The 15,557-nt window shown below is 39.3% G+C and overlaps 1 protein-coding gene across 3 annotated transcripts in view; it reads left to right on the forward strand.

Annotated features, from left to right (window-relative positions):
• Positions 1–11,920, forward strand: part of LOC127946639 (leucine-rich repeat and immunoglobulin-like domain-containing nogo receptor-interacting protein 1) — a 75,161-nt gene extending 63,241 nt beyond the window's left edge. For all 3 annotated transcript variants that reach the window (XM_052543325.1, XM_052543326.1, XM_052543327.1), the window contains one exon: positions 8,003–11,920. In XM_052543325.1, the coding sequence (XP_052399285.1) occupies positions 8,015–9,862 (1,848 nt within the window). In that variant the 5' untranslated portion in view covers positions 8,003–8,014 and the 3' untranslated portion in view covers positions 9,863–11,920. The remainder of the gene's footprint in view (positions 1–8,002) is intronic.
• The last annotated feature ends 3,637 nt before the right edge of the window (positions 11,921–15,557 follow it).

Genomic DNA, 15,557 nt, shown 5'->3' on the forward strand with positions numbered 1-15,557 from the left:
GACGTCTTTTGTGTTGGACCTTGTTATTCCCGATACCAGCTGCCATTGTGGGCTTGTGTTGATGCTTCTTTTCCTGCAGCTTCAGGGTCACTGTGTCTCCCTCCCCTCAGAGAGAGGAAAACAGAGAGTGACAGAGCGAAGAAAGCGGAAAAACTGAGAGGTTTGAGCTCTGAGGAGCTGCCAGGGCTGAAGCATGGAGCTGGTTTTTCTTGGAGGAGATGTATTTAGAAGGCCAGCAGAAGATCTGAAGCTCTGAATAGGAACCTAGTGTACTGTTTGCACTCCCTGAACCAGAGTTACTCCACAAACACAATAATAGCGGAGAGGCAAGGAGAAGGTCTCTAATGAGGGAACACTCAGTCACACGCTGCTGATTCTGCAGCAAGTGCAACAAATAAATGAGCGGATTCAGCCACGGACCATGAGAAATGGAGTATGAGTGTGTGTGTCTTAGTTCTAGGCATTCTGTGCAGGAATGTTTTAAGTGAACGATACAATCTCATTCCTGTTTGTCATTGAAATGAAGGCGTTCTGTTGTAGCAGAGAGACGTGACTGGTTTGTTGGTCGTGTATACCTTCAAAGGCTGACTTTAAAGGCCCAGAGGAACATTTTGTTGCACGTATTTTGTTCTTTTATACCTCGGGAGACTTAGGGGGCGTTTACACAACACCGTTTTCAATTAAAAAAGGAGAACATTTGATGTGTTTTGCCATTTATTTACACAACAATGGCATTTCGGGGGCCTGGAAATGCAAACTTTTGAAATCAGGTTGAAAATAATACCATTATCGTCTCAATGTAAACTAAAAAAAACATGAATTTGTGAAAACAGTGATGCCAAACGCTAACATATTGTATGTTCAGTCTATAGGCATGTGCACAGGCGTGTAGTTGTGTCTTTACAAAGTGACATTGCCAACTACTGGCTTGGCATACATAATACAGCGATTTTAGTCATTTTCACGGATCTGTGCGAATGGAGACTTTAACGACAGTTTAACAATGTTGTTGTCTATATGCAAAAAATGTCAAAACAGGAAAAACTTGTCCTTTTTAAGTGTACCATAATCTTGTAGGTGAAGCAATTTCTGTGCCAGCAGCATCACCAAATTGAATCGTACATATAATGGGATGCATTTCCTGAACACCCCCCTTGTATACCATTGGTCTGACTAATTGATAGCCCCGCCCAAACTAATGCATTGGTTGAGTCAAGGAGAAATAAAAATAGACACTAATAAAATGTTTATTCACACAGAGTAGTAAAAAACTATAAAAAATAATGGATGGAAGCTCAGGTCATTTAGTAGATTAATGGAAAACCTCAGTTCATATTGACATTTGACATCTGATTTTTACAGGCTTGTTGTCTTGACAAATCTAAGCAATCTTTGAAACATTAATGAGATCTCTTCTGAAACTCTTCAGGAGACATTAGTAATAATACTTGGATGTTTTTCTCAGGACAAGCATGAGGCAGTAAGTATCTCAGTTTGCTCTCCGTGTATACTCATTACTTTCTAGGAAAAGTTGAGATATTAATGAGATCTCATTTGTGGAAAAAAAAAAGATTTTTCTCATTTAATGAATTGGGAAACAATCTGTACTTGGTGTTTTGGTGAACGGATTCAAGAGATTTAAATCACTTGGAGAACTCAAAGTCTTCTAGAGAGTAGCAGCAGAGCTTCATTAAGTCAATTAATCAGATTGATTTACGGATGAGCCGGAGTGGTGTTATTCTTATCCAAGTGTGTGTTTAACTTTGTTTGTCCTATGAGGTGTCTGTGTGCTGAACTGACCTACATGAAGCTGAGGTGAAATGAGTCCACCTATGTGTGTGTGTGTGTGTGTGTGTGTGTGTGTGTGTGTGTGAAGGATTAGTGAACAGGTTGATTCTGAACTAGATTAGACTCTTAGCGTGCTGCTCCTATCGCAGTGACAGATGTGAGGAGGATTCTGCTGCTCAGGTCTTTAGCTGCCTTCTTTAAGTGGGATTGTTGCCGCTGGGTAACAACGCCCTGCTTCAGACTGCAGTAATTCACAGTCTTACACCCAGATAGATTTAGATGTATCATAAATATATAATAGTAAATGATGCAACAGATGGAAATACGATCACATCAGAATAGAGAAGATGCGATCCTGACATGTTTATTAGGAACTGCCTCACCGTATTGCTGTAAAAATCACCTTCTGGCATTACTTGACATACTAGCTTACCGTGTTACTTACATGCTACCTAACTGCATTACTTTACACTTTACCATAACGCAGTACTTTACACCCTTGGCCATCACATTACTTTCCACTGCCACTCTGCATTATTGTTATATCTGCATTATCTGCTGTTACTTTACACCTCACCACACTGTTACTATACACACTGCCTCACTTCATATTAATAAATGCTACTTGCATTGCATTACTTTTTACACTGATTTATTTTATTTTACACTCTACCTTCCTGCATTATTTCATGTGCTACATCTTTTCCATACAACTTTGCTGTTACTTTACACATAATCCCACTGTTACTTTACACACTAATGCTGTTATTATAAATTACCAACTGCATTATTTCAATTGACTTGTTACCTGTTACTTTACATGCTAGTTTGCTGCTTTACACTTCATTCTACATAGCTGCATTAAAATACACATTATCTCATTGCATTACTTTAGATTCCACACTACTTTACTTCACATTTTAAATTCTGCCTCTCTTTTACTATACATATCAGTTTGCTGCATTACTTTACACACAAACTCAAGGCATTACTTCACCAGATTACTGCATAAACTACTTAGTTGCATTAGTTTATGTATTGTACTTACGTCATTACTTTATCTGCTACTGTTCTATTATTTTACACAGGATTAAAGGTTTCAGTAGGAGGGCTTAACAATCATGCATTTCCTTTCTGTTTTTCACTGTGAGATAATACATAATGCTATTTGATAAGATTTCCAAAGATAGATCATTAGCCGAATAATGTTTCAGCTTGTTGCTAGCCTGATGACCAGATAGCAGTGATAGTTCTCTCATGTCAGGTTCATGTGAAGATTATTTCCATATGTTCTCAGGTTTTGGCAGCACACACTGTAGGCTGTTTAATTTGCTTTGAACAGAACCCAGCCTCCCCTCAGCAGTGTTTAACACGGGCCTCTGGGCCACATGCTGAATGCTTCCAGCCAAACTCAATCCTTCAGTGGCTTCATTATTGACCCTGATGAACAACTGGGGCTCACAGTTAGATCACTGCAGTTTATTCATTATTAAATCGGCAAATTACAAACAAAAATCCAAATTGGCCTCTTCCGAAATGAATCACTTCCTCTATATATTCTTTTAGAATTAGAAATATTATTGTTGACTACCTGCATGTATGTAGATATTTTTGCACACATGTAGATATTTTTGCACACATTTTCAAGCCCATTCAAAAAAAATGGATCCACCTACCCTATCCTCCACACAGTTGTGAATTATTTTGTGAGTTGATTGGATATGCAAAATAATTTGAGAATATTTTAATTTGCACTTGGGAATATGCTAACAAGATATTTTCTGTTTTTAGCTTCCTGTAACAGGCTCATTCTTGGAGATATGCACAATTATTTTGTGTTTGTGTGGGTGGGTGGCGTTCTTCTGCACACCAATGACTCTGTTTAATGGCCATTGTGCTTCAAGATTTGCGATTCCCTAAAGAACCATTTTAAGGCTCACAAAGCTTTACTAGTTCTTTGAACTGAAAAGTCCTTTGCTTGTGGGGGGTCTCTGTATCAGTATCACAAGATATATTATTTATCAGTCTTTCAGGGCAGAAGCAATCATTGCTGGCATCAGGCTTCCTAATGCAAGTTGTAGATCTTTTTTATGATCATACGACAGGGATGTTGTGCTACATGAACAGGAAATGAACATGCTTTGATGTTTTCAACAGAAGTATTCCAGTGCTGTGTAAGTGGAAATGAAACCATAATCAGAGATACGACAGATTGGCAGAGAATAGTGTGACAGCAAACCAAAAAAAAAAATTGTAAAACCTGAGATTCAGTGAAGATGCAAGATGTGTTCCAAAACCAAGTGAGTTGCCTACCTAGACAGTGTTTTAAGTCATTGTAAATGTGCTATCTATGCAAAAACCGTTATGAATTATTAAAAATCTTTCTTAGATGCCTTTAAGCTGAATTCTAAGGTAACACTGTATGTACCATTGACAGATAAGGCAATCCCAGAATGCACTAAAAGGAGCTCTGTGAAAAAAAAATCCAGAAATGGTAAATCAGTCAAGAGATTCCAAAAAGTATTTATAAAATAGCTAAAAATCTTCATTAGCATTATTAACTTAGCAACTTGCTAACATCAAACTATCGGTCGAGCGAGGCAGATTTAGTAAATTAGGGGCCCCAGGTGAAATTTAGGAATGTGGCCCTATAAATTTACACACATTTATCTAGCTTGCTGCTGCACAATGCTACCCCCTAGTTGTGTCCAAAAATTGTTGTTTTGTCCAAACATTTTTCATGCACATGCTACGATGTCTGTCTTTCATGTTGTATACCACGAAAAAGTAATTGATTTACATTTGAGATAAATTAATAAAATAGAAAACTAAATAAATTATAAAATGATAAGTCGCTGGGGTGTATTTTTAGCAATGTTTTGTATGTTTTGTATGGGTCAAAATTATAGATTTTTCTTTTATGCCAAAAATCATTAAGTAAAGATCACGTTTCATGAAGGTATTTTGTAAATTTCTTACCTTAAAGGGGGGGAGAAATGCTCGTTTTCACTCAATATCCAGTTAATCTTGAGTAACTATAGAGTAGTACTGCATCCTTCATAACTCCAAAAAGTATTTAGTTTTATTATATTCATAAGAGAAAGATAGTCTGTACCGATTTTTCCCGGAAAAACACGAGCGCCTGGAGGCGTGACGTGTGGGCGGAGCTAAAGAATCACGAGCGCGAGTAGGCTTTTGCGTTGAGAGCGTTTGGAAGCTGTGACAGCTGTGAAGGCTGAAACTGAACGAGAGCAGCAGCAGCAACGACTTGCTCCGAGCGGGGTTCGAACCCGGATCTTCGATGGGAGGCGGACGCACTAACAAGGAATCAGAGATATTTGAAGCAGTTTTACTCACCGCCTGTGGTTCCAACACACAATCGTGACCCTTTTTCGTTGGGACTGCATTATCCTTAAGAAGTAAACGATGTGCAAATCCGTCGTCAAACTGGGCTTTGTTTGTAAAACAAGCATTTTAGAAATGCAGGGAACAAACACTTGCACAACTCCGTTGATGCTCTGTAAAAATAAACTCCATCCACTGGTCCCCATCCCCATCCACTGGTTGTCTTGCCCTGGCAACCAAAAACACACTCCTTTTGTGACATTTCGCGACGCTCTCGCTCTGATCAGTGAAGTCTGTTGTGCTCTCAGTGCTCTGCTATACGGGAGCGCGCGCTCTTCCGGGAGAAGTGCCTTAGGACCCATATAAGGAAATTCCTCTCCATCTAACGTCACACAGAGCCATACTCGAAAAAAACTTTCCGAAACTTGTGACAAACCGGAAGGAGTATTTTTGGAACAGAAATACTCCTTCAAACATACAACTTAATTTTTGAAACTTTGTCCATGTTTAGCATGGGAATCCAACTCTTTAACAGTGTAAAAAACTCCATATGCATGAAATAGCATTTCACCCCCCCCCCCCCCCCCCCCCCTTTAAACATATCAAAACTTAATTTCTGATTAGTAATATGCATTGCTAAGAATTTATTTGGACAATTGCAAAGGCAATTTTCTGAGTATTTAGATTTTTTTGCAACCTCAGATTCCGAATTTCCAAATAGTATCTCAACCAAATATTGTCCGATCCTAATAAACCATAAATCAATGGAAAGCTTATTTATGTAGCTTTCAGATTATGTATAAATCTAAATTTCTAAAAATTGACACTTAAGACTTGTGGTTTAGGGTCACTTTTTCTTTTAAAGAAAAAGGATGAGTCAGAAGTATAAATCATTATATTAATTTAATACAGGATTTTGTGATTAGATTTTTACATTGGTCTGAACAAAAACTGCAGATGGGATTATTGGAGCGTCAGAAATATAGTGTAACGAATGTAAACAAAGCAGCGCTCTGCTCATTAAGCCTACTTCATCAGATAAAATGAAAATGCCATCAAAACTTTTAAGGAAGTCGGTTCCCTTCAGAGATTCATTCATATAAAAATTTGAATTAGTGAGAAAAAAAAATATAGCCTATATTATCTAGGAAATCCACTGATGTGTAACCAGTGTAAGCCTATTTGCCTGGGCTCATACACTCTTCAAAGGCTGTCTAATTCTAATCTTTAAAATACAGTTATTTATAGTTATCTTAACTACAAATTTAAATGATACTGAAAAAAACAATGAAAAAGAAAATTATACATTTACAACTAAGGATTACATCAACCAAAAAAGTAGTGCGTATGCATCTTCTACTTGGGTCCTTCTCGTAAATGAGTGCAAATTAAAACAATAAACATATAATATAATATGCACTGTTGCTCAATATTTAATTACAGCTTCAGATGTGTGATATTTTAATTTGCAACAAGCAGGATACACCAGAAGCACGTTCAATTCAGACACACAGACGTTTGTCATGGTAATAAACACTGTAAACAGCAACCGCTGCTTTGTGTTCATGCTTAATGCATGCAATGCATGTTGTATATATGAAAAGTATTTTAGGGGGCCCTTGGCTTATGGGGGCCCAAGGAAGTAATCTACCATTGCCTAATTGGTAAGTCCACCTCTGTGAGTGCGCTCAATTTGTGGAGTGGCTGCCCATGTAGAGCATTCAGAATAAGTCCCTTACAAGATTCTATTCAGAAGATGTCTGTGTAGGCAAGGTAGCTAAGTAGGTTTTGGAATGGTTTCCACTTAAAGATAAATTTAAAAGAGATTGTATATTAAGTCTGTTTTAATCCTGTAGTTGTGTTTCTGTTATTTTAAAGACTCTTTTCATGGTTTAAGTGCATGGAAGACTCAACCAAACCAAAGATAAGTTGTTAAACCTCACAAAAAGGGCAGTTATGCATGAACAGGGTAGGTTTTTTTTTTGTTTTTTTTTTGCTGATGCAGGATGCATTAGAATCTCTGTGTACAGATTTCAATGGTCAGCATGTCTTTTAGTAATTCATCAGAGAGCAAGAGTGTTTCAGATCGGTCTTAATCCAATATTTAGATGGCATATGCTAGCTATTTAATGTGTGCACCTGCTGATTTCCTGTGAAGTGGATTTCTCCTTGAAAATTGTGGATAAATTCACACACATGCCTCCATGTCATCGTTTCATATGGATCCCAGACAAGGAAGTGTGAAGACTCTTAGGATTTGAGAGTGAAAAGGCTGGTTGGGACACAGAAACAGCCTTCTCAACTCACTGCTCAGTTGTGTTAGGTGCGCCAGAGGTTTAAAGGATTCATAAATATCTTATGATGGTGATGTAACCTTTGCAATGGATTCCAAGTCAAGTCCCTGAGCTCAGTTAGCACGAGTGCTACTCTGTGTTAAAAGCCTTTGAAGCTGAACTAGTTGGGGTCAAAACAAAGAAGATAGAATCCAAAAGTGCCGATTCGCACAGTTATGCAAGTACACGCCATTGGCTCTTCCTTTTCACAGTTCTGAATAATCCAACAGTCCTCAGCTCATAGATTTATGAGCCTATAATGTGATGAAACACACAGTTGACACCTTGGAAATGAAAATGATTTGTGCTATAGTAGTCAAACTCTCAGTAAAACATTATTTACCCTCTCCACTCTTTGAATTAATATTATTCAACAAATACACAATTCACTCAAGTTTTAGAGCCATATCCTGCTTGCCAAAGAAAATGACACACTAGAAAATTTGTTCAATACTGTGTGGTATAACTGTTTATTGATTTGGATTCCTTGGATTTCATATTTTTTAATTCAACGCTCTCTTTCTCTGTCTGTGCAGGTAACCGGTAGGATGGTAGCAGGGGAAGTGAGTGGGCACAGCTTCCTGGTGGCATGCTGGCAGCCCATTCTAATCTTAATGCTGGGCACAGTGCTGTCTGGCTCTGCCACGGGCTGCCCATCTCGTTGTGAGTGCAATGTTCAGGAGCGTTCAGTCTTGTGCCATCGCAAGAAGCTGATGTCCGTTCCGGAGGGAATCCCATTAGAAACACGACTCTTGGACCTCAGCAAGAATCGAATCAAAACCATCAATCCGGATGAGTTCTCTGCCTTCCCACAGCTGGAAGAGCTGGAGCTCAATGAAAACACCATCTCAACCATCGAGCCTGGGGCTTTTAACAACCTCTACAGTCTGCAGACTCTGGGACTGCGCAGCAACAAGCTGAAGCTCATCCAGCTGGGAGTGTTCACAGGCCTCAGTAACCTAACAACGCTGGACATCAGTGAAAATAAGATCGTAATTCTGCTGGACTACATGTTCCAGGACCTCTACAACCTGCGCTCTCTTGAGGTTGGGGATAATGACCTTGTCTTCATATCCCACAGGGCGTTTCACGGCCTCAGCAGCCTGGAGCAGCTAACACTAGAAAGGTGCAACTTGACCTCTGTCCCGACAGAGGCCTTCACGCACCTGCACAGCTTGGTCACGCTGCGCTTACGAAACCTCAACATCAACAGTATCAGAGACTACAGCTTCAAGCGGCTCTACCGTCTCAAAGTGCTGGAGATCGCCAACTGGCCCTACCTGGATACCATGACCACTAACTGCTTATACGGATTGAATCTTACCTCCCTAACGATCACTAATGCAAACTTGACATCTATTCCATATTTGGCCTTGAGGCACCTGGTTTATCTTCGTTTCCTTAACATGTCCTACAATCCCATTCAGATGATTGAGGGCAACCGGCTCCATGACCTGCTCAGACTGCAGGAGTTGCATCTGGTAGGCGGTCGACTGATGATGATTGAACCCTATTCCTTTAGAGGTCTGAACTACCTGAAAATCCTCAATGTGTCCAGCAACTCCCTTACCACCCTGGAGGAGTCTGTGTTCCATTCGGTGGGGAACCTGGAGACCCTCGCACTGTACGACAACCCACTGGCTTGTGACTGCCGTCTGCTTTGGGTTTTCCGACGCCGCTGGAGGCTCAACTTTAACCGACAGCAGCCAACTTGCTCCTCACCCGAGTTTGTTCAGGGAAAAGAGTTCAAGGACTTTCCTGATGTGCTGCAGCCTAATTACTTCACGTGTCGCAAGTCCAGGATCCGAGACCGGAAACCGCAGCAGAAGTTCGTTGATGAAGGTACCACCGTCCACTTCATCTGCCAAGCAGATGGAGACCCGACACCTGTCATCATGTGGCTTTCTCCACAAAAACAATTTATCACTACAAGAACGATAGGACGGCTCACTGTTTTCCCGGATGGCACCTTGGAGGTGCGCTACGCTCAGATTCAGGACAATGGGACGTATGTGTGCATTGCTAGCAATGCAGGTGGAAACGATACCGCTTTGGCTCACCTACATGTCCACAGTTACTCTCCAGACTGGCCCAACCAACCCAACAAAACCTTGGCGTTTATCTCCAACCAACCCAATGACAACGGAGCCAATGGAACAAGAGCAACAGTCCCGTTCCCTTTTGATATAAAGACGCTAATCATTGCCACCACCATGGGCTTCATCTCCTTTTTGGGTGTGGTTCTGTTCTGCCTTGTTCTGCTCTTTCTTTGGAGCAGAGGCAAAGGCAACAGCAAACACAACATTGAGATAGAGTACGTCCCGCGCAAATCGGATGCTGGGATGAGCAGCAGCGGCAATGATGGCCCTCGGAAATTTAACATGAAAATGATATAATCCAACCAGGGAGCTCAAAAGACCCTTTCAAAAAAAGACTCAAAGACAAAAAAAGAGATTCCCTGCCTGTACAACCTCTGGCTCTGACTAGCTCCCCATAGAGGAGGGGTGTTTTACCCCCTTTCTAAAGATGGATGTGCTGCACAGGGGTCGGTGCTTTTGTTCAATATTGAACATGAGAGGGGGAAAATGTCCTCGTGCGCACTCCTCTGTGATGGCCGCTTAAACTCAGCCTACGGGGACCAATATCTTTGAGAGAGGATTTTGTTTTAAAACACTTCCGTTCCTGTGGATTTTTATGGGCAAAAAAAAACATGGAAAAAAAGGAAAAACTAAACCTCAAGATGTTTTGCCGACCTCCAGAATGCAAAGGCAGAGCATCCTTCTACCGGCTTTTTGTTTGTTTGTCTGTTTAACCCATTGTTTTCTTGTTTTCTACTTAAATGAATAGTTTTATGACCGAATAATAGATAAATCAGGGGTGAAAAGCACATTTAACAAACCTAACAGCTGAATTTGCTCAAATTCATCTTCTGTGTTGTGTCTAACAACAGAATGTGGAACATAATAGATTGCATTTCCTTTCCTGCCATAGAGAAATATTTGTATAGCGCAACTTTCACAAGCACATTTCTTTCTTTGTATCTGTACTCAGTTTGGTTCTCATTTTGCTAGCGGATCCTTATTTTAATGCATTTGTTGGATAAGCCGAGGGAATTTTACGACTCGAGCATCCGGATAAACAAGTACAGGTTGTTTAATGTTGGATTAATGGCTAGGCAAGTCAAAGCAGCAGTAATTATGTAACTTTTGTTGTGTGTTTTGCTTTATTTTTATGTAGATCGCTGTAGCCTGAGGTGAGCATTTCTGTAGTGCCTGGTCAGGTTTAAACCCATTTAATGGCACTGCAGGATCACATTTTTATATAACAAACCCATTCCAAGTTTTATTCTCCTGAGAAGCTACGTACACCAAGAATGTACAGCTCTGTCTCAGAGTGTGTATGTGCGAAAGCGAGCGAATTCCTAACAGAATCAATCATTTCATCAAAAGGTGAGAGTGTTAATATGCTTGACAGCACTCGATCACCTTCACCTGCTGCCGTCGCTGGGTCTCACACCTGTCTCATGCTCTCAGATATGTCTCATGGGTCTTACACCTGTCTTACGGCCTCGTGCCTGTCTAATGGACTTAGTCTTAGACCTGTCTTATGTTCTCAAATCAATCTTTCTTTACATTATATGAAGCATTGGTACCCAAAGACACAGCTTTAAAGTTAGCCAGTACATCTAGGAACTGAAACGGTGCTGGTTTGTTACAATGACAGATATATAAATGCAAGAGGGGAATTCATTTAGAATGAGCACTCCTGGTTAATGTTGTTCCGCATCTGTTTCCACAGGCGGTAAAAGCACAACGTTAGACACTGTTTGTGAATAAAGAAATGGGAGTAAATTGAAAGTAGGCATGTTTATGCCGAAAGGAGAGCACAGTTGCACGGTGCTAGATAGAGACCGGTCATAAATTGACTGATTAGTAAATATGAAGCAGGTTTTTGTGCTGAAATGCAACAGTTCAATGAATTCGCTCCACAGTCCAGCTATGTTTTAAGTGTGCTTCTAATCTAGGCCAAGCAGGGCAGGTGATTTCCTTGGAAGAACAATGAGCTGTGTTTATGCACAGGATTTTTGCTCGGGTGTAGATGGGTTTCGCCTTGCTAAGTGGTTTATGCTGCTGACTGAGGCTGCAGATGGAGAAGCTGCACAGATGGTTTAACCCTTACTGATCCACTTTAGAGTTAATCTGACACATGCACACCTGAATCTTTCTCTGATCCTCTGCCTCTGTGGTCTACCTGCTGTTCTCATCCTATTACGTCGAATAAATCTTTATATGACCTCTGCCCCCTCTGACATTCAGCCCAGAATGATAATGTGCATTGATGTGGTCCATTATATTCTTTTATACTAAAGAAAAAACGCAAACCTAAAAAGGTGAAAAAATCTAATATGAAAAATGTTTCAGTTGTTCTGTGCAATAAAAGTAATATGCATTTTGTTTTCTTTTTTTTTTCTTTTTTATTAACACAATTTTATTGATGTTGAAATGTTGAAAATATGGTATGTTGTATTAAACAATCTATGGAGATTTTTTACCAAAAATGTGCCTTGTTTATTTTGCTCTGCAGGCGAATCTTTGGCGGTTGCGCAGTTAATGTGAAATAATTTTAACCAGTAGGTTTCAGTCGTTTTTTGCAGAATGGGTTTCTTTTGTCCCTGTCGGAGTCATTATGATAATTCAGGACCTTCTGAAAGTTGTAAAGTTATTTTGATTTCGTTCTCTGAATAAAAGGGTTCCAACATGTCGTGTATTGTAGCGACAAAATGCCTGAAAGTCATTGGGCGCTTATTGTAAAAATGTAAAATCATATTTTTATCGCAAATGCATCGATTAGATTTTCACTATGACCAGTTGTGAAGCTCTCATTAACACTCATCCAGTGCCTATTAGCATAGTGGTCATTATCTGATCCTAACTGGTTTAGGTTGATCAGCTCAGGGTAAGGACAAGGAGCTGGTAAGATGACTGGAAGCCTGCAGGATCATATCAGGGAGCGCACGGAAAACCAGGTGCCACTGAAATAATATTATGCATTCTGTACAACTTTTCAAGGTCACTTTATAGGGACTTGAGAGCATAAAAATGTATTCACCTCCTCATAGTACTGAAAATAATGCTGTAATCACTTACTGGAAGAGGAAAAAGAGAGACACAGAGAAAATGATGGTTTTCTAAAGAGATGCAGAATCATCCGGAAACTCAGAATGAGGCACTCCGACTAATTTATCTAATGAATAGAAAATAACTGTTTTGGGTTTATTGGATGCTGACTGATGCATACAAACAGAGACATCTTAGATTCGCTCTCTCAATGTTGTTTTCATTCCCGATTTCCTCTGACAGCCGTGTTTCACGATTTCACTGTAGAACCGAAGATTAAGGTGTAATTATCCATTTGAAGGGTGCTCTTTTCCCTTCAATAGACACAGGAATAGAGCACTTTAAAATCGCAAAAGCTTTTATTTTATCGCCATATGCATATGAACATGATTTAAAGATGGCCCCTTGACAGGCATGATATTTCCTGCAGGTTAGGTTTGCTTCAAAAGTCTCAGCTAAATTAGAAACGCATGCAGTCGTTCTGTCACTAACATATTCTCACCTGCATATTCTCGCAGATTTTTAATATCACAGACAGTAGCAGCGAGGAATTTTAAAACCCACCACCTGTCGATACAAAGAAGACTCAGAATCAAATCCTCACTTACTCTAAATAGATTTTTTAGACATGCAGATCCAACCATCCAGTGTTTGTATAAATATATGTAAAGACAACTGTATACATAAAATGTAATTGCAATGACCAAACATGTTATTTTTAAGTCAAAAAATATATATATAATATGTTAAATATAACCATATGTGTTATTGCATATAGGGTGGTATATATTGTATATGACCTACATTTAGAAATTAGTATCCGAACATGCAACAGAAACACTTAAAATGGTCATATTCTAAACTGTTGTCACATGACCTCAAAACTGGTGTTATCATACAAATTATTTAGTGTTTTTAATCCATTGTTCATCAGAATGCTTTAACTTCAAGCTCTCAGCAAAATAAATAAAATGTATGGCTCATATTACTTCTAACATTCTAATAGGAAGTTGCATTGCATTGTGGGATACAGTACTCCATGCTCTGCTGTATGCTACACATTCTGTAAAATTTAGTAAGTCATCTGTGCAAAGCATACAAAAAAATGTTGTATCCATAGTTCATACTGCAGAAATAGTACAAGTAGCATATTAGCATGCTACTGCTAACATTAGCTGCTATTTTTGTCATCTTAAATGTACTTGAAAGGGTAATCGCACTGAATTTCATCTTTTAATTCACTTTTTTAATCATTTGGGTGTTGTGCAGTGTATTATGTGTGCAATTTTAATATATTAATGATCTCCAAAGTTCCTGTACCTGAGGCTAGCATGTTGCATAATTACTGACCTCGTGTAGCTGTATACCTGCACTGTTAGCTACACGCTCAGCACTTTAAAATGTCAAACATGCTAGAGGAGATGTGTGAACACTGTTTAACAGCCCTCTGGTCAGTGACACACACATGTTAATTATGTTAATATTATGTTAATGTGTGACTAGAAGATAAATGAACGGGTGTAAAGAGGCCAGATCTGATGGAGGAGAGCAGGACAGAGTGCAATTAAATCTGCAGTGTGCATATTAAACCAGCGGAGTAGTTTTAATATTAAAAAATTACGAATTTATCACCTTTAAAGCCAACTATAATCCTCAGGTCAAACTACAACCATCCAGCAAGCAGTTTGAGGAACGTTCTAGTCTTTTTCTGGAACATTAGCTCCAGGCAATTCAGCTCCTTAAGTACTTTTGAGACACGTTTTAAAGAGTTTAATAACTCTAAATTTTTCTTGATAGCAATATTTCTGTTCTCATTCAGCTGAAAGTGCTTTGCCATGATTCTAATAGTTCTGTCAGATCGCTATGAGACACGAGACGAATTCGCACTGCACTTTTTTACTGATCCGTTTCCATTCTCTAGTTGAGCTCTAAAGAGGCTTCATTTTTCTCTGATCCGACCTGCTGCTAATGAATGTCTCTTTTATATGAAGTAATCTGAGATTAACACACAGGAAGAGAAAGACACGCTCCTGAGAATTGAAAAGCTAACATCAAGCAGCCATTTTAACAGCTGTATTAAAGGAGACATTTTCATTTGATTACAAAAGAGAGTTTTATTTAAAGAGATTTCATTTAGGTGATTTATAATATCTGCGTAAAGCTTTATATATTATCTATTTAAATCATACACCTTCCAGGACAGCCAGGAACATTGGAGTTGTGATTGATGATCATCTGAATTTCACAGAACACATTGCTAAAGATATACATTGCTCTCTCTCTCTCTCTCTCTCTCTCTCTCTCTCGCTCTCTCTCTCTCTCTCTCTCTCTCTCTCGCTCTCTCTATATACCAGATCAGATGTGCTCATAGTCCAGATGTCAGTATTAAACAGTGAGAACTACTGCTGTCTGAGAAAGAGCTCACAACGCCATGCAGATGATGAACATCTGCCGTTCTCACAAAACACTGAACATCACGCGGTTTGACAAACCCTGCAGAGAGGTAACAGGCTTCACCTGGTTTATTTTAGTCGTCTGATTCCTGTTGGTCAAAGTCATGTCCTTGTTTTAAGTGGCAGTGAGTGAATTCAAGGTCAACAGTATCGTTTCTGAAGTGTTTGCCCTCTGAAATGATCAGATTCAGAGTGGATGCCTGCTCTCTGAGGAATCCTGCTCACCTGGACATGTTTTTTCCTCACCAAACACATTTGAAGCAATATTAATGTTTCATTTTTTTGTGAACTTTTTCTTTAGTAATGTTTTAAGCTCATTGTATATGCACTCTGTTTATGATTAGACAGGAGATTATGTTATAAAATCTCATACTTGTTATCTGCTGTCATCTAAGTAGTGTAAAATACATCATGGACTGCCTTTCAAATACAGGAACCAGATTATGATTATCCTCGTAAAGTGCTCTATCAATTCTGTCAAATTGTCTTCGTGCCGTGACAGAAAGCATTTTCACGGATCA

This window comes from Carassius gibelio, chromosome A25 (genome assembly GCF_023724105.1).
Source record: "Carassius gibelio isolate Cgi1373 ecotype wild population from Czech Republic chromosome A25, carGib1.2-hapl.c, whole genome shotgun sequence".
Classification (NCBI taxonomy): Eukaryota; Metazoa; Chordata; class Actinopteri; order Cypriniformes; family Cyprinidae; genus Carassius; species Carassius gibelio.